Here is a 24108-nt window from a genome sequence, read left to right on the forward strand (position 1 = left end):
CGACGCTGGAGCCATTCTCGCGAGACGTGTTTTGAAAAGAAACAAAAAATAGAAAAATACGTAGGGGATTTTTGAGCATTTGAAGTAGAAAGTTAAATTTCGTACAAAAAATGAAAATTTTGGGTAATAAACCGGAGTTGCAATCTTTCGCCGCGTGGTAAACGAAATACGCAATCAGCTCGTAGATAGACTACTAAATGTTTACAATGCTTTCAAGACGCACCTTGTAAGCAAATATGCACCGAAGGCCGTGGTAACAGAGGCGCAATGAGTCTATTTTCATTTCGCATGTGAGATGCATTTGCGCGTGCTATGAAACCTGATGATAAAATTAAAGAAACGCGACGAGTCCCGTGGAATAGTTTAGCAACTACTGCTGTTAGATGAGTCGTTTACATTGTTGTGTTTACTTTTGATGCATTATGTTGATTTAATAGGTTACATTAGAACCGATCAAGATTAGATTACGGCTTAAGCGTTGGATACACATGGAGCGGATCCTTTCATTAATTGATGCGATTGTGTATATATACATATATGTATCAGAAGCCACCACATGGCCTGGTGGGACTCACGCTCACGCCAAAAATGGGTAAAATTCTTATTCATATAATATTTTAGCAATGCATTTTCAAAAATTGATTTTTCTCAACCAGCATCGAACGAATGGGCTCCCTTAACCGGACAATCCAAGTTCAGCTATTTAATTTTAAAGAGCTACAGTAAGTATATTACCAATCTACCCAGGAATGTAACCACCAAGATTTCTTGCTTGTCTACCCTCGGTGACAAAGAACATCTCGACTTTGATTACGTGTTTCGCGAAACCTCTTTTCAGATCCACCCTTGAAACATGAAATTCGACTATCCTCGCAAATTAATGTTACGATGTTCTCATTAAACTCGAGAAGTTCTATCGCGGGTTCTATAGCCGGCACCTTAAATTATTACAAAATCAATACAAAGCGGACAGATGCGACCGCAACGCGAAAAGGAAGAAAAAAAGAAATATGAATAAGATGGAAGTAATCTCTTGCAGCGTTTCCGGGAAAAGTACACCATTAACGTGCTGTGTTACTCATCTAACGGTTGCATAAGTTATTGTTGTATACGGTACGGGGCGTAGATTGTTCGCGCGGAGCGCAGCAAACAACTGATTTAGACGGTGTACGTGAGCATTGTGCGAGATGAAAACGCTCCGGCATCGAAATTAGCATGATAAAACGTTGTGAAACGGGATTGAAATGCACGGTCCAACGAGCATAAGTCACATGTGACAAGGAAGACCGGTACCGTGGAGACAACAAGAAACGTCTTCGTGCTTCGATACCCGATGGAAATCCGCGTTGACGTAATGAACTATAACGGTGTAAACAAATTTCATACAAAGTCCTGCGAAATAATGACGATAAAACAGGATTTGACGATGTTTGGTATTCGGTAAATTCTAAATAGCAGGTTGGTTCACTGTATTTAGTCCACGTTATTGGCCGAATCTAGCTCATAGCTGATCGTTATCGTATTTTAATAATTCATACTTGTTTCGTTCTATGAGAAACTGGGAATGGAACCTCGAGGATCGTACTTTTAGCCGACAAGGTTTTACACATCCACTTTGTTCCGTGTACCGCCACCCACGGAAAATTTATTTGCGATTTCTGGTGCAACTTTTTGCGCGTATTAGACGCGATTCGTTCGCTTTGCGTCAGACGGTTAATTGGGATCTAATCGGGACGGAATAATTGGGCGCCAGCGATGATCTTTCCTTCGCGGAAAGAAGTAAGAAGCCTCTGTAGCAGGGGCAGACAACACAGAAGGTGAGGCGTACTGATTCATCTAACACGGATGTATCGCATACAATGTTAGCAACGACAGAATACATCATACGAAATGTGAGATGCTCGTTAGTCTCGTTCCAGGTGGCTCGTTATCGTCGGTTGCAGTGTGTCAAGTATCGCATAAGTTAGCCTCAACGCGTGACACTCGTGTAACGCCTAGTAAAGGAAGAATTATGAAAGAAGCTCGTCATTCAGAAAAAAAGAGTCGTCCGGATCAACGGAGGTAGATGAATGTCGGTGGTTGATTGGTGGGCGAACGATCGACGAGATCCGCACTTCAAACTCGACGATACCACAGGTGCATACGGAGAGGCGATAAACACGTTATTTGCGCCTGATATTTCGCGCACGATCGATGGATAGAAGGTTCTAAATAAATATTATCGCCCAGCGAGCAGATAATGGATTCATATAAATAATTCAGTCGATGGTGTAACGCGATAGGTAATGTCCAATGTTTCGTACAGGTGCCTTGGCACTTTTCAAATAACGTTATTCGAAATACTATTTCACATAACACGGTATATGATTTCACGATTACTTCATTCCTGCCGTACATTTATGGTAGAGTTCCGATTACCCGGCACCCGATAATCCGGAATGTCCGAATAACCGATATGTTAAGGTAACAAAGAAGTCACAGCCGCGACCATCCGTTTTATATTTGTTCCAAGTGAAACTTCACCTGGTTTCATTTTATATCGGTTTCGAACTGCCGATCATGGTTGATCAAGCAATTAATGACTCGACGCATAATGGATCGGAATTAATTTGTAGCGTGACAAAAATAATTGACCGATTTCAGCGTGGGACACTGCATCCAGTGCAAGGGAATGTAATTTAATGAAAAACTTTTAAAAACTACGAACGAATGTTTAAAAAACAAAATCGCACCACGGACATTCTTCTTAACGCTAGAACCGGCGATCTAGAACGACTACGTTTGTTAATTTATCACTTAAGAGAAAGATGTAAACAATTACGTAACGCGTAGAAAATTGAAGAAGGTACTTGCTAAATATTTTTCAGCGAGTGGTTCTTACTGAAATCAGTAGATTATTATTTTTGCCGCAACACGAATTAATTTCTAATCTACTGTGTGACGTATGAAAAATAGTTGACTATTAGACAAACAACGACAATGTCGTAACTCGTGACGACACGATATTATACGGGATGGATTAAATCCCGGACGGCTACGTTTTCAGCGAAAATATTTAAAGTGGAATTAGCGGAGCACAAATGCTACTATAATCTACGCTGGTGACGAGATTATGGTAATGCGACTCGTTTGTTAGTCGACGTGCGGCGACATTTAGATTTAGTTGCCTTAGAAGTGAAAGAGGCGAGGAAAAGGAAACAAGATGTTTTCAGGATACGAAAGATGAAATATTATCCGGTACTGTTGGCACGACGTAAATTTGGCAATAATCTTTGGCGGTGAACTTGTACGTCGATGTATCGCGAATTCATTCGCGATGTGTGAAAACCTGATAATTTGTTCGTTTTCCAATTTTTCAACGATTTAATCAACTAACTATTTTTGTTTCATTTTCTTTTTTTCTTTTTTAATTATACATATTACATTGTAAATCGTTGATTAGTTTAAATGGTCGATGACGTAGAATTTAAAGAGAATCTTTGTGTTCTTTGCAAAAGGCGATTGAGTTCGTAAAAAGGAAGTATTTAAGATGTTGACGCATCTCAATGATCGCTTATTCGCCTTCGACGCACGTCAGAGTTTAAAGAGACGAATAAAAATGGCCACTTGCATATGCTTTTCGAATATTTGGTTTATCGAGTCACACGGTTGTGTAAATCTTGGCACATTGTGTACCGCATGGCTACGTATTTCGTGCACACTTCCTGGATATACCGTATGCACAGTGGAAACATTACTTTCTTGTCCGCTCCATTCTTATCTGAAGAACATTAAACGTCCAGTCGAGGGCGTTTTTACGCTTACGGGCTTGCAGGCTCGTAGCCGCTAAATGCTCGACGCGAGTCCAGGGGCAACTTGAAATTTTTGAATGTCAAGGATGCACTTTTTTACGTAATGTCGAATTATGAAAGCCCTGTCGCGAAGGCTTAAGATTAAGATCGTACCCTCTGCATTAAATTATGAAAAGAATTCCTGTTCGTGACAACGTGTTTAACACGCAATAATGTACGTTTCGAAGCTATGATTTCCAATATTAATTTGCATGCAAATTGGTATCAGATAGAAAGTGTAAGATAAAATATCTTAATCGATACGATTGTCGCGACCCTATAGTAGAAGAGAAAGTAAGGTAGAAGGCTGGCGGAGGTACAGCAATTGCTGTTTTGCAACTTAAACCTAAGTCGTACGAGACAAACAAAAATCATTTTGCGCGGGATTGTCGTGCAACTCGTGCATTCTAGAACCGTTTGGAATTAGATTTATTGGCCCGCTGCTGTCGGCTTGTAATTGGCAGATAATGGCTCTGTTTCACGATAAAAGCTTAACGAGTTACTCACAGTACACGCAGTTTTCTTTGCGTTAAGCAACATTTTCGTTTGTTCCACGAACTTGGACGCGATTCGCCGAAAACGTCTTTTTTTTTTCTTAGCTTGAATCATCGATTCTCTTCGAGCGTTATTTACAGGAGTAATTTGAGATTTTCTCAGAAACGCGTTTGTTCGACGATGACCGTTCCATCTCATTGTCGTATGACAAGGTGTATAATTACTGTTTCGTAGTATTCAATTATTTCGCGACAGACGGCTTTTCCGTACATGATTCTCGCTCGTCGTACAGTACTGCCATGCATGTAAGCGTTTTCGTGACTATCGTACAATAGAAAACGTTGCGATAGAGATACAGTTGCTCACAAAAGTGTCTGACCGACTTGATCAATTTTAGAGTTAGAATTACCAATTTAGTAATATCAAAAGATGCAATCGAGGCAGAATTTCGTCAAGTATGTTGTATGCACAGGGTTTATGAATACGTTTGCAAGTAACTGTATCTGATTTGCCTCGGGAATTTCTAGGTGTATATGGATACTTTTGCGAGTAACTGTATCTGATTTGCCTCGGGATCTTCTACGTTAATGTTCGTTTGGAAGGTCAATCATAAGTCCCGTGACCATTTTCAATGGAGTTTTTAGATGTCATAAATATTCCTATATGCTATTCAACAGCTTGTGAACATTGATGGAAATATCAATGGTTAAAAATAGAAAACGCTAAACATGTTTTCCGTATACTTGCGAGCTGAATCAAAATATTTATAAAAGGTTATTTAACTATTGGCCAAGATTTCGTATTACACAAACTAACGATTAACGGCACTGCTATCGTGAAAATGCATTTTATTGGCAAACATTCGCATTTCCCTGACATGGTAAACGTCATTCATAGGCAATCTTTATAGCGTCGTTCGGTACTCGTCATTCTACTTTATTTTCGTTTTGCTTAACGTGTATCTTTTTTTACTATTAATTCACACATAACATCAGCAGTCCCGAAAGGGTTAAATATAAAATGATCAATTACTCAATACGATAATAACCGAAAGCAACTAATTCACACCTTCAGCTCCCAACATACGAATTAACCGCGGTATGTGCAAGCTTTTATATTCACGCTGCACAGCCAAATATCGATCATTTGCTGAATCAATTGTTTTACCGTCTTGCGTAATACCACATGCACTTTGTGTGTATGTGTACGTGCGTGCGTGCGTACACGATAAAAGTACAGATTCGGTCATTTTTAACGTTCGATTTTATCAACGATCGGGCCAACGACAGTGTTACATGTGTAGCACCAAGTAGAAATTACATTCGATAACAAAAAAACTGTACTTGTACAGAAACCCGATGTTCGATCGAATCGCGAAGAGACTGGCCAGCCTCTGCTGTTCATCGATTTTCGATATTAAAATTTACGTTCGGTTATTGGTACCTTAAGGTATAAGAATTTGTAAAATATATGTAGATTTCGGTTTAGTTAGATTCCCCGTGGTTGGACGCAAGCGTGTGCGACGTACGGTGGGTTTTTGCACGGTCCGACTGGTGTTCGCGAACTGTGATCCGCGGTGCGGGAACACGTGCACGGACGGTTGACGTATAGCAGGCGGAGTGAGAGCGGCGGGGCACGTCGGCCTCGAGGAGAAGAGGATTTCAACCTCTCTTTCATCGAGAACGAGCGAGCGAGTTGGGAGACGTCCCGTCCCACGACACGATGCGACGGTGCAGCTCGATGGTGGGGTGTCAGCCGCGGCTTATCTGGCGACTTTATGTATATTACGATGCCCAAGGCAGGAACACGAGCAGTTCACTGCTGGCTAACTGGTCGGAGAAGTCGGCGAAGCCGAGTCTGAGCCCGACGGCACGGTTCATCGAGAGAAACGTGTTCGAGAGCGAGCGACGCCGAATTAAAGAGTTTCGGACGCACACGTGTACGCGCGCATACAACCCACACATACGAACGGCTACGTTGCTGGCCTACCTAGTCGCGAACAATCGCGGATACATTCGCGTGTGTATACCGGCCAGGTGCGCGAAACCGTAGCCGTAGTGGAAGCCCGGTACGGTCCAGAGTTTGGCAAGCTGATCGAGTCGGTATCGATACTTTGCGGTGATCGCATCGATCCAGGATGATCGTCCTCGCGTGGTCCTTGTTCGTCATGGTCTCGTTGCTTATCGCGACCAACCAAGCCTTCCTCGCTGCACCTTTATCAGGTAGGTACTGCCAAGTGACGTTTTTCTGTTTATTCGCAAAGCCCGCGTAGCCCGAAAACAGCGAGGAACCGTTAACGTTCGCGTTGTCTTATTTGTGATCGACGCTTCGCGAGGATCGAACGCGTGGCGATCGTGTTGTTAGGACGTGTCACACGAAATTGCCGTTCTCGTAGACCGAAATGAAAACGTTCTATTTTCGGAAGATTCAATTTTCTTTCATCGAATTTTCTCCCAAGGGGATATCAAAATTTTGTATCGTCGTTCGCCAATATCCTAAAACTACACGCGATTAAAGTCGCTCGAGATAGATCACAGTTACCATATGAGGTCGTTAAACGACTCGCATATGAGGTCGTTAAACTTGTACATGGAGATTTCAGAGAATTATAACGTGAAAGTAATAAAGAATATTTCTAAAGGCAACGATAATCCATCGGACTCGATCTACAAATGTGACAAAAAAACATGAAAAAGTTCGGTGATTCAAAATTTTTCAAGTTGTTCGTACGATACCATTAACTGGTTCTCAATTAAGGAATGTTTCCTTCCTTTTAAAGAAAGGCTCGCGCGGTAAAATTTCATAACTAATTACGATTGAACAAAAATGGAGCTTCTCTGCTGCTCGTGATGTGCGCGACTGACTGCGAGTGTTGTGCAAAAATATAGGTCCGTATCTGTTAATCAAATCAAATTGATTTAGGATCATTTCCTGATGCATATCTTCAACTTGTTGACAACATGATACTGCTTTTATTCTATCAATCGTGATTTAAAAAGGATTAGTAAATTATGTCTTTCACATACCACTGTCGTCGTAATCTTTTTTTTTGGTATGCTTGACAGCTTCATTAACATTCAACCATTGTTTTCATATTGTTTTCGATCATCGTACGATAACCATTTTTCGACACACATAACGATCCTCTCTAAAAATGGGACTCTGCTGTTACGAATCTTAATCCACGAGCATACCTTCGATCGTTTCAGTTGTTGATCGTCGTCCATTACCATAATTAGTATAGTATACACTCCTACCTAGTTGTTCAATTTTTTCAACTTTCCTGCCATAACCAAGTCTTGAGAATCTGTAACAGTATGGATAGAAGAATTATACGATAATAAAAACAACTCAATAATCGAATAATATTGTAGAGTATTGTTTTATGTTTATTTTATTAACGGCGATCAATTTTCAATTGGTCGAATATTGGTAATTTCATGAGATACGACCTAACGCATACACTATGTACATACAGTAGATATATACATATATTCGGACAAATAATTTTAAACAGATTATTACTGTTATTCACATTTTTATCTATTATCAAAGAATCTAGATTTTTATTAGTATGTATTACGTGTTACGAACGTTTTCATAAACTGTATCTCGAATTATCTTTCCAAAGCATAATAATCCTTATATGTTACATTTTATCGACAAGGAAACATTTTATGTTTATATTGCTTTATTGACATGTTCCTTGATTAGGTTTCCGACCGATTCACGGGCATAATATTCTGTGTGGACAATTTACAAATTTTGTACGTTAAGTACGTTCTATTACATTCGTAAATATTTCTTATTGCACAAAGTAATCAATGCGCAAAAACAAAGAATTCTTTGTTGGTTTGTTAATCTATTTTTATTTTTAAAATTGATTAAATCTGCTAAGATAATGTATTTATCGTGCCCGTGCAACGATTCGAAATATCGTAACATAAGCAATTGTTTGAATTCAGGAGTTGAAACCGTTCCGAATAAATGTGAACTTGATGTACTGTAAGGTAGGAAAGTATAGACAGTGAATTTTCTAATCAAGTTGTCTCCAAGTCTTAGAAAACGATTGATTTCTATGAAAGAAGATCAAAACGGGGGAGGAACGTCGTGATGTGCAACAATGGTAATTGTGATTCGTTTGAGACGAGCAATTATGCTTTGATCGATCGCGAATGGTGCTGGATAATTTTATCTGTGACGTACATTTGAAACAATTAGAGGTCAAATACTCCAATGACGTTGATAGTCAGGTGTTCTATACACTGAAACAGTGACTCTTAACCAGTGTAATAATTCAGTTGTTAAGATAACATACAAAATATTCACATTTCTAATTACATTTTTTATTGTTACTGTCTGCAGTATACATATGTATAAATGCATGTAAGAACACTTGACTGAACAACTTCCGTGATACAATGGTAAGCCAACTGCCTTTGCTGTGATGCAATCTCTCTAATTGTAAGTTTTAAATTTAATCGAAAAAGTAAATTCTTAAAAATCATATCTTAAATACTGTAAATTTGACGTTAACTAAAATTTTAGATTATTTTACATATAGCGATTCATCCCTGGAGAGGTGTTAAATGATACAGGAACAAGATATGCTTCATCGACGATCTGTCTGTTAACGTTAAAACAGACGTGTTCAAACTACCCGTTTCTTCAAACATATACAAGAAATTATCTTTCGCGCTTTTCTTGGATTCTATTGCACACATTGGACAACAGTAAAAATCACAAGTGGATTCGAGCGGAATTTCCAAGTTCGTACCAGTTTCTGAGAATAAAAGCGTCGTAAATAATAGAGTCGAGATACACAATTTGACAAATGCGTATGTATTTACCGAAGATTCAAATTATGAGTCATGCTGGAGTTTTTTGATAAAGTCATTCGACCAGATTCACTTCAAGCAAAGTCATTTTTAGCAGCGGTGTATTATGCTGTAGCTAAAGAAACTTTCTGGTTTCTATTATTATAAAAAGGTTCATACCGTATTGATTTAAATCGTTTTTATTCCACGCGTTCGATGATTTATGGACGCGAGTGTCTGTGTATTATTGCTGAATTATTGTCCGGTGTTGGATATTACTCTATCGTTATGTAACTTGTTTGTTTCGTGCAAAATTCTTTTTCATTCGTTTTTTTCTTCAAACGTGGCCGCCAAATTCGACTTTGTCTTAGGCATCGCGAAGATGCAACGGTAATGTAACGCTTCTAAATGTTTCTTTGATCCATGTAAATATACAATTTACATTCTAGTGAATAGTGAAATTTGAACTCGGGACAATTGATTGAAAGTATCAACCGAGCAGTTTCGAAGCAGGCAGAAAAGAAGAACGTGCTCGGTTTTAGCGCTGAGAAGCTAAAGTCTTCGGGTCGCCTTTCATAAAAGTCCCGTTAAAAATAGACGCGCGCAAGGCAACACGATCGACACCGTGTTCATTCTGAAATTGCACTTGACTCCCGCATGCAGCTCGTTCAAGGGATAGATTTAACTTCCGCCGACGCGAATTGCCAGTAGACGCTCGGCGAGAATTCAGTTTGAACCGTTGCCACGGGAATTATGGCAGGCTTGGGGCATCTCCAGACCATCAGAGTTTTCGTTCAATTTCACCTATTACACACTAGACACTTACACATATTCCTTTCAATATTCTATCGGTATCGATTGCTAAATTTATGCCAGATTTTAATTAACGCGCGATAAAAGAAACGATATCGATTTCCGTAGCGCGTATCGGCGTCTTTTATCGTCGAAGGATTTTAAAAAATACTACAACGAGCGAACTGATTAGATTTTTTCTTCTTGCCCTCCCCGAGCTCCGCATACAACGAATCCACACACAATTCATTTTATTGATACATTTTTAAAGCTTGTGCGTTGCACCATAAAACAAATCGTTACGCCTGTGGTCGCTAAATCTTCCGCCTTCGATTTAGCGGGACGAAACTGAGCGATTATTCTCGCATGATTGTGTCATTGGTTACTCGGGTTTCGAAGATCACGAGACTCATTTGCAATACGTCGTTACATGCTTATTAGGTCGTTGAACAAGTTCTTTGCGTTCTCGAATTTCACTTTTAAATAAAGATGGCCCTGATCAAAGTGTAAAGATGTTTACGAGCGTTTGTTTCATTGTGTATGCTAATCAAATCAATTCCGTCGAGATTAAGGAAATTCTAAAAAGAAGCGTGAAAATGCTTCCAAGAATTCTGCGAACGCTATTCGATTCGTTTAGAGTTCGCAAAGCTTGCCTTGAATCACGAGGTCTGAATTTATTGCAGATTTATAACGACATCGTTCGTACCGATTACTGTCCTTTATTCAATTCAATTTCGATTTCCTGTGAATACGAGTGACGGTAATTTATACGGCAAGACGTGATCCCTGGAATCAGGTATTACGCGCTAATAATAGACAGATATTGCTGTGTGTCAAGAATCAATGGTTTCCTCGCGTCTACACATTTTTTTTCAATGGAAATTTGGAATTGAAACACGTTCGATTTATAAACGTGTATTAATCAGAGGCTCGTCGGTATCGTTCGATAGGAGGAGCGGCTTACTGTGCTCGAGAAATCAAGTTGACGTAGGGGATGATCTAACGGATCGAGATTCGCGGAGAAACGGTACACGTAACTGCAAAGGATAGGGTCCCGTAAAACAAAGGAAACTTTGGACGACCATGTAGATCTAACGCTGCAACATTTTTGTTCGTGGCATTTGTAAGTCGCACGAAACGCGATTACGTGCTTGTATTATCAATAGACTTTCCCGATGCGCAACGATCGTGATCGGCGGCGGGACTTGCGCTCGATAGGTTTGGAATCTAACGATCTATCTTACACGGATTGTTGGAATAAAAAATAGACAGTTTTATCAATTGCGTTTATAAAAAACTTTATAACAATTTTGAATTTCGTTTGAAATCGAGTTCTTTTTATAATATACGTTTGCGATCGACTACGAGTACTTACGTGCGTTTTTTCATCATGAATGAAATCACTCGAGTAGTTTATTTAAGAGCTCTTTGTTACTTGTTCCACTATCGATTTCTGAATTCTTTCCTGTTCTCTCTCACTCTCCCCCTCTGTCCCGGCACGCTATAATCAATCAAGTTTTAATACATTCTTTCGAGAGCTATTCGTTCAAACGAGTAAACTTACAAGAGCATTTCTCGAACGCAAACACGATGCATCAATATCAAGTTGGATATCTCATAACACTTTTACGCGACATAGTGCTGAAATTTAGTTTACAACCTACTAATATATTCGAAAGAGTCGCGGTATTTAAACTTGAAACAAGTTTTCGTTGCGTTGCGCTGCCGCGAAATTCGTGTCCGTCGCAGAATTGGGTTCAACGTTTTCCCAATGGCGGCATACTTAGTCTCCTGTGAAAAAAAAAGAACAAAAGAAAAATAAACCAGCGCAACGAGAGTCGAGAGCATCATGAATTTGATTTTGCACGTTAATTACACGCGCGCGCCACTTCGGCTTGGCCGAAGTTAAATACCCTGGCCGGATCGATTCGTTTACCTTAATTGTCGGCCGGTTATCCGTTAACGAGCCTGTCGTTTTCTGTCAGCCCTATTGGCAGCCTGCCAGTGGCCCTTTTAAACCAGTAGGCCTCGTCGATTGGATATTGTGGTGAACTGCTGCAACTGCAGAAAACTGCTTGCATGTGCATGCATGAAGCGCGTCCCGCTCGGTATCGGGAACAGAAACAATAAATATCAAAGTTCTCGAGGCGTGGCAGGTCAGAGAACATCGATAGGGATATACATAGAATCGCCGCCCTTTTGATTTTAGAAATCCAAGCGCGGCGACACCAAAACGAAAAAAGTGAACGTTTCGAGTCATCGTCGGTCGGATAGTGGACGATCTTGTTTCGATTTTTAATCTACGCTCACGAGCTTGTTAAATATTCCTCGTGTTTTGTACTATGTTTATTGTCATTGCTTGTGCGCGTACAACACGGAAAACGCTTTTTAAAAGATGACGAAGTAACTTCTTGATGGCCACTCAAAGTTCGATACTCGGTGTTCCAATTAAAAATGGCTGCGTTGCAGCTCGCTGTAGTCCTCGTAACCTAAAAAGGCTACTTTCGTAGACTACGAGTTTTTAATTTAATCCTTCTTTTAAAATTAGCCACGAGACCGATTGATCGCCCAACGAATCGAGCAGCCCGGTATAGTTTACGCGACGCTTGCATTCCTAACACGCATATCCGTTGCGCGTGAAGCAAACTCTGGCGCAACGTCATCGATGATAAATCCAGAAAACTGAACGACGACGATTGCTAAAGTGGCCAACGCCATAAATAAATCGCAGACCAAGTGCTGTAAAGATTCTTTCTTTCGGTTCGTCTCGTTTTCCAAGTTTTCTGGAAGCATCACTGGACGGTTTAAACCGAATGCGAAACGATAATGAACGATATCGACAATGACGATACGAATCTATTATTAATCACATATACTGATACGCAACAAAACGTGTCGATCTTATCTACATTTTTCCGCGTTTATGATTTGATAATTGGAAAAACGTGGTTAATGCATGTAATTGCACAACATATAATATCTCCGCTTTCTTCGTCGACGAGCGTTCTTACCGCTTTTGAGTAAAAGAATCTTCGTTCCAATGGCGAAGAAAAACGTAAAACGGAACCGTAGATAGACCCTCTCGAGTAGCTTGTTGTTCGTTGATTCAGTAACAGCTGCAACAGCTGGACAAACGAAACATGCATTCAGACCCATTCATTACGAAACATTGTGACGTGTTCATTTGCGCCGTTGCTGCGAACCATTTTAACGAAGACATCCGCTAATTATAATTCCAACAGCCTGGCCCAAACTTCTATCGAAACGCTCTCGAGAAATACGGTGATCCCTGATCGTGATAACGAGCAATGATTTTCTAAAAAGTGCGATAATGAACGCCTTTAATCGCACGATGCATCGTTCGATTTGCCAATTCATTCGTCTCCTTGTGTGCTCCTTACTACAATCTTGACCTACACTCGCGTTGAAAAGTCTCGAGGCATTTGCTATTTTTAACGAATAATTAATACAGTACTGCTCCGCTTGTTGCATCAATTAGGAATACTTGTTCGGGAGAAGATCGTCTACGATCGATAAGGACCAAATAATCCGTACATGCGTGTGCGTGAAAGAATTCGCTGTGATCCATTGCGCAAACAAAAAATCATGACGCGCGAAATTAGGATTACAACACGCGTATTGTTCGTCAGGATTTAAGAATGAACGCTTGCAAGTGGTGTACTGGTCATTTAGTGGCGGAAAAATTAGAAGAGATATATGGGGAATTTGAGAAAAACAATTGTTTCACGCTTAAAGAGAAAGTGGTTACGAAAAGAACATTATTTATGTCGGCGATTCGACGTATCGTTTTGTAAACAAAACGATAAAATTTACGGTCGTGGCTCGTATGAAGCCTGTGAGAAGGTCCATGGGGTTCAACGAGGTCATCATCCTGCCTACGTAATAACCTGGTGGGGAGTATCGTACGACGGAATTACTGATATCCAGTTTTGCGAAGATGGAATTAAAATGTCGGCAAAAATTGGCCGGCTAATGTTAGAAAACATTGTAAATCTCTTCGACGATATCTTCTCCCATGGAGATACAACTGAACGTTGTTTGGAAACCAAGGTTCCGGTATTCATGAAATTATTTTATTGTCTGAACGTATACGGATTGCAAATAAATCGTTAGACGCTGATCTTTTTCGTCTGTTGAACGAATAAAATTTTGCTCGTATCTGTCCCCACCCTTCTAATCCGTTTGGTTTTCTATCCAACCGGTTCAGTAACCCAAGCTAGACTTTCCACGGCGGATGCACAGAATGTATTAACGTTTATATTCTGCGTGTAGCGCTATATTATAGGAGTATAAGAACCCGGGAAACCGTTATAATCGTGGTTACGGCTATATTCGCAACATCGAACAACCATGTACACGTATGCGCAAAAATTGCCGTCTGAATATAAAGTCGTCCGTCCGTTCGATGAGCAACCGTCTCTTCTGTATTTATAAATCCAGACAGCCGAAGACAGCCCCGGTTCGAACACCGCGCATTCTAAAAATTTAACCGATAGTCAATACTACCGCGATGCATTCTGTCTGGCTATACAATTCGAGAAACGCTTGGTTACTGAAAGGAAAGAATACGGGCGAGCAGATGTTGGATTAATCGCAACGATGACTGACGTGCAACCAAAGGAACGAAAAAATGTAATTTTAAGGAAGCACGTCGACGTCTGGGCTCGACACCCTGCGGGATTTTATTGAAGATTTCGATGTGTTTAACGTTTAACAAATATGGACACGGTGTATCGTGTGCATTATCTCGATCGAGTCGATATCTCTCGTCACGCTTGACTTTGAAACAAAAATGAAGGGTCGTCTCTCCGACCTAGCGTCCGGCAAAAGTCAGGCGAGACTCTTGTCCGTCCGCGTCCGCGCGAACAATGGCCGTACACTCGAGCCAGGTAACAATACTTCCGATAATAATACTTACACGACGATCGTGAAAGTTGGTTCGTGGCCAAGTTCTTCGCTGAACTCGGCCTTAAAACAAAAGAGTTTATTCGAAGGTCTCCGTCTCGTACACAGAATCGTGATAATTGTGTCTTTTTCGGGTACGGGGCATCGGTTTCACGCGAATTTAGCGCCGTCCAATTTACCGCCGAACGCATCTATTCATGACCAGTGATATTTATAATGTTGCATTGACCTTGCCCGTTCCTCGACTTGGGTACACGATAGAATCTCTCCATTTATATCGTACAGTCTAACGAGATTTTCGCACAGTCTTATAGAATTGCTCGTAGAACTTGTGGCCTTAAGATCTAGAATAAATAAAAAAAGAAAATTGTATTAATGGCGTTGTTATTAACGTGTATCTCTAGCTTACAGGTGATCAGCGCTACCACGTGTAATTCGCGGAGGTCTAAATTTGTTTACTATTCTTTTCGATAAGTCACAAGGGCTACTTGTACGCGTGATATTCTGTATATTTCTTAGAATATCGCTACATCGATGCGTTACCGAAAAGCACGTACACGATTATGCAACATGCGATACGTGACTACGGTTTTTTTTATCCGATGCAACGTACGAGCATCGAACGTAATTGCCTCAATTACACGTGTGTTTACCTATCTTTGGACAATTGTGGGCGAAACGCGATATCGTTCACGATTTAACCGAAAGATTCGATCGGGTCCAGCGTTCAATAGACGGCCCCTTAGCGACTTGGCGAGTTGCCGAATGTTTTGTTACAGAATGCTTATATTTACGTAAGAAAGCCTAGAGAGCAAATTTTCACGTTCTATCGCGTTCTTTCAAAAGTAAATTCTGCCAAAAATATCCGATCGGAGATTCGTACTCGATCTATGTGTTCCTCGTTCTCCGCATTTGTCCATCGAAAACATATTATTTTTAGCAAAGACCGATAAACCTTTGGACGATAATATCTGCGGTGAATTCACTCCGTCTATTTAATATCACGAATTACGGCCCGACATCATACAAAGTACCGTGTCTCTGATAAAAGTAGTCCGATGAAAATAATTCGAGGATTACTTACTCGAACGATCATTATCGGTCAATAAAATATTAAATGCTCCAACAACTTCGTGTGCTATAATAAAATGGATTCCGTTAACTCCATAGTAATACTTTAGTCCCTGCAATTTAACTAATTCTGCAGAATTCTCCAGAAACTTGATAATCATGTGTATACGTATATATGTAGAATACCGTTGGGTATGACATTCTTCAAAGATCGTGATCTGCGTTACTTTTCAACGAGTGTCCAAACCCTAACCGAATCAGATTACCTGCTCTAAAATAAGCTCACTGGTTTTATATGCAACATACGTATACACGATAGGGTAGGAAACGATATTAGACTTTTCTCGAGTTCGATCAGAAGTTTAACGTCTTGCCTATAACTATTGGATTCGATAAAACAGAAACCTAACGTGGGGCTGCTCGTCGATTTAACGTGTTATTTCTCGCGTGCCACGTGCAATGCAACATGCTAATACAATGAGCAAACCGGCATCAAAGTTTCCGTCACGAGGCATTCGAACAACGAAGTAAATAGTAAAGATAACTAATTTTTACGGTGTCGACTCTGGAGGTATCTACACGTTTGTTTATCACTTCTTCCTCGTTCGCGAGTGAAACTTGGTCAGGCGACGCGGTCACGTGTAGTACGCACAATGAAGATGATTACTTAACAGTAGACAGACGTATGTAAATGCAAGGTTCGCGAGGCGTCCAGGAATAGTAGAGTGAAAAACAATTTTCCAGCGGAGGCAACGAGAAGATGTCGCGATTAAACAGTCAACAATGCGTTGCGCAACAATTATTAAACGTGGGCGATTCATCTGTGAGGAGAAAAATAAAGGAAATCGATAAAATGATCCGAGGACTTTTGACGTACCGTCATCTTGATCGAGATGATCGATAGGGCGAAACGTATGAGAAACACGTCGAAAACGCCACTCCGTTTGCTATTGTTTATTTTATACGTCGGATGTTTACATAATAGATCTTGCTAGAAGGCGAATGCGTAATGCAGCGAACAAGGCTGACCACCACCGGTACGACCTGCGATACGATCATGCGAATTTTTCGCGAGTGTCGACCACTCCTTGGCGGGAAACGCCCGAAAATATGGATAACGTCCGCGTTAACACGGTAACACAGCCTACAAGCGTTGCATGAAAGTTAAAAGACAGACCGGATTGTATCTTAACACATTGGCAACTGATCAGGGTGATCTTCTTATTATTTGTGCCAGAATTACGCGAAATTTCGATTTTACGATGCAACGTATTTAATATTTTTCGATGCCAGACGATAAAAAAAAAGGGTAGGTACAACGAGCCTAGTAGCCTGGGCGTTATCTGTTCCACGAGCACGCCGGAACGAGGAGACTTTAAGCACACTTCCGTTTCGAAGTTAACGCGAACTTTGGGCGAAAAGTTTATCAACGAGATAGAACGGAATAATACAAGCGTCACGGTATTTCTTAACAAACTATGAAACAAATGCATTACGAAGTAGGTCGGTCCTTTTAAAGCGATAAGGAAATGACATTAATAATTCCGCGATGCACCCGGCGATCCTTTGCGTTTTCTGCCCTATTATACCGCGAAATAAACAGACGGTGGATATTACTACATCACGGAAGTATGTGTAATGAAGTTTTCATGAAATTTTCGAACGTCACTCGACGCGTACGAACTTGGTTTCAACGTATGTCTTCGAGCATTAACTCTCCTACAATAAATTGCTCGTTATCTTCTTCTCGATGCACACGGAATCGTCGAGAGAACAGTCCTCGCAAACATTGGGGCAAATTGAGCCTCGAGCACGTGAATAAATGCGTCTCACGCGAATATATGTATACGCCACTCGAGTACATCGCTGTAATAGCCTGCATGATTAGATATGTTTTCATTTATACTTTATAATACGAATTAACGTTTATTTGAACGAGCATTTGAATCGCCTGAAGTGCTCGAATACAGGATCTAGCACGTTACACGTATACACTTCGAAAGATGGACGATTCACAGGGGAAGAAAAATAGAGTACGTTCGACTTTTCGTGACGGATGAAGGCGGAACTTATGTAACTTTCATTGTGCCAACGTCTGGAATTATCCATATTTCTGTTTTGTCTAAAACCTGAGATTTCTCGTAGCAATTGTCCCTTTTGAGGAAACGATGTGTACGTGATCGGTAAAACGTTCGCGTTTACGTAGAATTGTGAGTAAGAACGCGTCTTACGTCTTTAACGCGAAACGATTCACGATGGCGTTCCGCACTTGCTTCGATCAATTACGTGTTTTAACACGATTAGTAGAGATTGGCAAGGACTTACGTCGTACCCAATACCTCCCTAGTTTAGCAATCTAATTTTCCCGCCGACAGTTTCGCTGGACAAAATATTAAAATAAAATTCAAGGTCGATAGGGTTAATGCAATGCTAATCTATTTTCTTTGAACAGCTTCGTCATTTGTTTGCAAACTGCATCTAACTCGTGCAACGCGATACCTCGAGGCGATACTTTGCAATGATTTCGTTTGAATCGCCCTACACAGCAAACATTGAACACGCATCAGACTGAATCATCGATGATAGCTAGTCTACCGTGAAATAGCAGGATCTAACGAAACAATGATCTATTAATAGTGGGTAATCGTGTCAGGGTAGACTCGAATTTCTGGCTGAACTGAAACATAAACAACTTCCTTTCTCTGTGTCTCAACATCTATCTCGATATCTCGCTCGAGAATAGTATCGAGGTTTCCCTTAAATGTTCTATTAAGTGCATAATTGGACTTTCTAAAACTTGATTTCGCACTCGAAAGTTTTTTATGCCCAATGTATTTTGTCAATAAAGATTATGGTCGATTGTAAGTCTATAGAAACGGTCAGATAAGCGATGCTAACGTCTCGTACGTGAACGTGAGTAACCGATAATCTTTTCGTTAATCGATCGCACTTTTGTCAAAAGTTTGTTGTACGTAGTAATAATCCATACTTCGTATCTTTCCAATTTGATATAAATGTCAAGAGGTTCGATTAAAGCGAAAAAACGTTCCAAAAATAGAACACTTGTCGAGCAATACCCTGCATCGCTTAATTCTCCAATGGATTGTATTTCGTAGCAAGTTTCGTCAACTTTAATCAAACGCTCTGACATTATTAGAGCACGAGAACCAATGCTTTTCGTACAGTCCAAAAGCTTTACGAGTCACACTTGACTCCATAATTTTTTAGTATTTGTAGGCAATTACATAAAAACAGCGTATTTCCCATGAATTAAAACAAGCCCAATCAATGTCCACTTCATCGTTTACCACTCGAAAGCTCGTGATACTTTATCTGAAGTACATCGATTCTCCTTAAGTTCGTGATGTTGTGCAATTTTGTTCTTGTACGAAAACGTGTTAAATATCGTACATCGTATTGATCAATTAATCAAAATTTGGCTGTATTTCTGTCGTATCTAGAATTTCGTACGGACTTTCAAATTGTCTTGAACAGTATATCGTAAGAGTGTAGACGATCGAAATATTGCTTATCCGTGTATGGTAGCATCTGTATAAGAAACAAGGTCAACCGATCGAATCGTTAACACGATTGTTATAGTTCTGGAATTATTGACCTCTATCGTTTACATATGTTCGTCATACGTATGTATAATATATCTTGTTACAGTTCACGGAATGTCGAGTTACGATGTCACTGGAGCTCAACGACGATTAGAGAGCAATGAGGTGATTCATAAGGCAAACAACAACCGCGGCCAATCAGACGATTTGACAAACGATGATCACGACGAGCAGACGGTCTACGTAATCGAGTTTGAATCGGAATCGAACGAGAAAGAGGAGAGTCTGCCGAGTAAAGGAAAGGACACGGATGCTGGTAAGCAATCTTTCATCGTTATACGTCGATTTGGTTAAATATTACTGAAGCAAATCGGTTCCGCAAAATTTTAGCAAATCGTGAAAACCAGCAACGAATTATAACCGACTACTGAATACACGCCACGCGAAAGTACATTGGCAGTCATAACAGTTTCGACTCTGCTGTTCCTTAAATACCTATTATTACTATAATAATATTATGGTCTAGGATCGATCCAACCATACGTGCAGTTATGTTTCATTGCATTATCGTAGTAGAACATTAGCGACATCGATCATTGTTTACTCAAAGTGAACGTTTATTTTAGCAAACTTATCAATAAACATCGTTGTTCGATCTACAACCTATAAAACCTTCAATCTTCGACGCGTACTTTAAATCAATAGTGGAGTTAATTTTCCCAAGGTGGATCATTTCGAAGATGATTCTCAGGTGTAACTTGTTGGTCGTTCGATAGATTTTAATCTGCTTAATGTATGGTCGAAAAGTTTGGCAAAATGTTGGACTAGTTCATCATACTCTACTCAATGTAATTAGAAGATTATATTTCCGTCAATTTACTATCGTTACCACAGTTCTCATTTTTGGTCGGAGAATCAACTCGTATAAAGCTATAACACTGATTACTAATATTTAATTATTCTATATCTGCTTTATAAATGATACAGAAGGTTTACGAAGTCCAGTCGAATATCATGCAACTCCTGTAAGGCTATACCACTAATTACTTGAATTTAATTATTGCATATCTTTATTAATTATATAGATTGCTATATAATACTGAATAATAACATTAATTCGATAAATGCCTTCCAATTATTTCGAACATTATGCAATGACTGCTATATCGTTTTAACGACGCGTCAGTCATGTGTATACGTAATCTAATCTTCACTTCGTACATTGCTCCTTCGTTGACTTCGAAAAGAGCACTTTAGAGAACTGAAAAGCAAGCGACAGATCTCGCATTCTTGTTTGAAATACTCATCAGGCTAATTGTACGACTTCCACGCCTCGCAGAGATTACCACCCTGATTAAAAAGCTTACAGGATTAACGTTTTTAAACTCAATGTCTTCACACCTACATTTAATCGCATCGATCCGATCGACAGAACTAACATTTAACAATTTCGCCGATACACTTGATTCAAGATAGCTTTTGACTATTTTCTAAGTATTCAGTCATATAAACATGTGATCTATTTTGTTTTTGAATTAATCATTTTTGTGGTCCAGTAACATACAGTTGCTTACCTTTGTAGAAGTGCCCGGAGTGACTGTCTTCGACCCTGCAGACGTCCTCTCATAAAGTTTCTCAATCTTCCAAAATATTCCAGGCATTTTGTCGCTAAAAAAAGATAGACATCTGTTACAGAATTGTTCGTTCAAGAATCGTGACATACATCTAATAAAACTTGCAACAATTTTTGCAATTGATCGTTCAAGAAATTGACATAAGATCGACCCATTAATCTTCCATTAAGAAGACCAAGGAGTTATTGAACATTATATACAAACAATTTAATAGAATCAGTTATATTAGCTCAATTTGTGGTTAAAAATTGTCAGGCTACAGAAACGGCTGTAATTGGTGAACTTTTTATCAGTTCAGCGCAAAGTTCAATAATATTGCCAATATTTCGAAACGTTTCATTGATATTTATCAATAAAAAAAAGAAAGGCATACAACTTTCGAGAACGGTAGTATCGCGTAGCGAATTCCGTTCATCGATTCTAAACGCGTTTGGCGATGCTTGAAAAACTTTCCATGTGATTTTTATTCCATCTTCGTAGCGGGAATATTGTATTATGCGAAGCATCTCGTCTGACCGTACGACTTTGCAAAATCGGTGCTCCGCTCTCGCTTTTGCAGGAGAAAAAAAAAGAAAAAAAGAAAAAAAGAAAAAGAAAAAAAGGAGAAAAAAACTGGTTTTGGCGAAACAACCTCGCTCTGTCTTTGTAAATTTCAATTTGCCTCGACCGCTTTCGTTGTTCGCGCGGCAAAATTTCAGCGAGCGTAGGCGCGGCTTCGCGCTGTTCGCTTTTCTCGACTCGCACGAACGATACCAAGCCGTGCCTCTCGTGTCGATATCGGAGCAGTTTCTCATTACTTCGTATTTATAGTTTCGAACGGTTAATTCACTCTCGTTGAGCTAATTAACGGCATTCGTTCGTCGATCACACGTCGCGGAACGTAATTTCCATGAGACCTTACGCGCGCGAACGACTCATAATTGTGCTTAAATCAATTCCGGCATTGATTCGGCCTAAATTACTAAGGAATTTCTAGTCGTGAATAACTGCTACTTACGACGAACATGAACAGCGATTTATTGTTCGCGCTATCGTTTACGAAACCGTGGTCGCCATCTCGACTCCATTGTACGAATTTTATTTTACTTTTGGAAATCTGAAGCGTTTAATTGTTGCAATAACAAATGGCAACCAAAGTCAATGTTTATCTTCTATTTCTGCTCACTAAATGTAACTATATGTATAACTCACTTTGCGAAAGTGTTGTTTCAAGAATACGTATTTATTATACTATACCTGGCTCTTCGATGTCTTATCAACGATTTTCATTCTTTATAGATGGCTTTTTTTTAATTTCAGTCGACGGAGATGGTCACAATACTTTGGATCCGTGGTCGATCGTTTGGTACATTGGCTCGTTCGGGGGTTTGGTGGCCTTTTTCCTGATAGTCAGCTGCTCGGAATGGTGTTGTCGTCGCGGAGGACGCCCGTTGGCGGTGCCTTACGCTCAACGAGCGGAAGTCATCAACGGCGGACAAGTCGTCACCGAAACACCGCCCCCGCCTTATCATCTCTTTGCTCCTCCGCCCTACGATTCCGTCAACTACGGGGAGATCGTCGACAAAACTTCCGGGGAGAAGGTGGATATTTACGTGATATCGGTGCCGATTCACAGGCCGGTGGTGCAGGTACCAGCCTAGAGGTATCCCAGAAGACGACCTCGAGAAGAGGATTCGGACAATTCGATATCGAACGACACCGACAGTGTCGAAATCTGCTGACAATCGTTCTCTGGACGGTTACAATAGAAACGAATCGGTAAGAGGACCGACAATGTCGCGTCTCTTCCGAAGAAAGCAGCGATCTGCTAAAAAAATGGGGTCCAGGTAGTTCGAACTAGGTCATTGTATACCTTTTGACAATCGTCTGTCGATCCGTGTCGCTGTTCTTTAATTAGAAGAACGGATCAAGGAAACGCGCAAGACGAGCACGAGATGCTTGAACATCGAGGACACCGGGAAACGTCGGGTTTGAAATCTGTAAGAACCAACAGTTGAGTGTATTAACGAGAGAACGATCGATGTTCTCGATAAATGCGAGACGAAGAATCGTTCGAGACCGGTTTTCCGATCGAAGAGTTATGACGTTTAAACTCGAGGGGAAAACCAAGTTCTCGTAGAACGAGAAACGCAACGAAGCTTGGAATCTCTGCGACGAACCGATAGGAAATCGAAGAGGGCACCGAACTTTAAGAACGGGATAGCTAATTGAGAATTGTTCGAGAACGGTGTTGTATCTGTTTTGGGTGGGTGTAAATGGAAGGAATAATGGGACAGTTTCTACAGACACTAGCGAGGAACAAAGAAACGATCGCATTGTACTTTAAACGATTGAACTCGAGCGATGTTCTTTGTGATATTTTTCGTGGAACGAGCCGAAGAGGTCGAGCATTTAAACGAGCGCTTCTAACGCGAATCCGTTGTATAGATATCGAGCGAGGGTCTATTAAAGTAATTACAAACTGTGAAAAATTACACGAAAAAAGCTTCGAAGACTAGAATCAGATCAGTCTCGAAGTATGGGAAATCACGAATTTCTTTTTAACAAACGATTCACTCGATCACTGCCTTGTCAGATAAATTATCGATATTGGGATATTCTATCTTTCCAGCTTAACACGATGTCTATTCGCATTCAGTTTGTCGTAGTCAATCGCAAACGGAAACTGCCATATTTTCATACATTACGTCGTTATCTTTAAAACTCTGCGTGTCAAGTTGGACATTCTTATACATATGTATGATGTTATTCTAAAAGAATTTTGAAAGAGCAATGCACAAGTGACTTTAACCGAGGATAACATTTTATTCGGACTTCGTTTAAGATCGCGAAAAGAACATTTTTGTACATTCTTATATAAATACAATAGTGAAATAGTTGCGTGTAGTGCAAATTCAAATTATGGGACTTTCCGTCGTAAATGATAACTGAATATTCAATATACTGTTTAAAATAACGAAATGGTCAGTCGAATAATGAC

The 24108-nt window shown here is 40.1% G+C and overlaps 2 protein-coding genes across 11 annotated transcripts in view; one reads left to right on the top strand and one right to left on the bottom strand.

Annotated features, from left to right (window-relative positions):
- LOC143344950 (uncharacterized) overlaps positions 1-24108 on the bottom strand; it is a 28359-nt gene that overhangs the window by 891 nt on the left and 3360 nt on the right. For 2 of the 10 annotated variants that reach the window (XR_013080182.1, XM_076771602.1), the window contains exons 1-7: positions 22365-22541; positions 21069-21162; positions 14874-15204; positions 11871-13059; positions 11499-11725; positions 11310-11435; positions 7520-7632 (exon numbers count right to left, since the gene is read on the bottom strand). Coding sequence is in view for 2 of the 10 variants with exons in the window: in XM_076771602.1 (XP_076627717.1) it covers positions 7520-7632; positions 11310-11326 (130 nt within the window). In the remaining 8 variants the exon portion in view is untranslated. The other 8 variants (XR_013080178.1, XR_013080175.1, XR_013080177.1 and 5 more) reach the window with 8 other exon arrangements.
- On the top strand, positions 5380-24006 carry LOC143344946 (uncharacterized). The gene is made up of 4 exons (XM_076771590.1): positions 5380-5541; positions 5639-6547; positions 19601-19810; positions 22428-24006. The coding sequence occupies exons 2-4, from the start codon at positions 6463-6465 to the stop codon at positions 22766-22768; spliced, it is 636 nt and encodes a 211-aa protein (XP_076627705.1). The 5' UTR covers positions 5380-5541; positions 5639-6462; the 3' UTR covers positions 22769-24006.

Source organism: Colletes latitarsis, chromosome 8, assembly GCF_051014445.1.
Source record: "Colletes latitarsis isolate SP2378_abdomen chromosome 8, iyColLati1, whole genome shotgun sequence".
In the NCBI taxonomy this organism is placed as follows: Eukaryota; Metazoa; Arthropoda; class Insecta; order Hymenoptera; family Colletidae; genus Colletes; species Colletes latitarsis.

What these genes read in the sequence shown, in the direction of transcription:
- LOC143344946 (XM_076771590.1), top strand. Translation starts at nt 6,463, where the DNA reads ATGATCGTCCTCGCGTGGTCCTTGTTCGTCATGGTCTCGTTGCTTATC. An exon ending in CCTCGCTGCACCTTTATCAG is followed by an intron (nt 6,548 to 19,600) that starts GTAGGTACTGCC and finishes ATCTTGTTACAG; the next exon opens with TTCACGGAATGTCGAGTTAC. An exon ending in AGGAAAGGACACGGATGCTG is followed by an intron (nt 19,811 to 22,427) that starts GTAAGCAATCTT and finishes TTTTAATTTCAG; the next exon opens with TCGACGGAGATGGTCACAAT.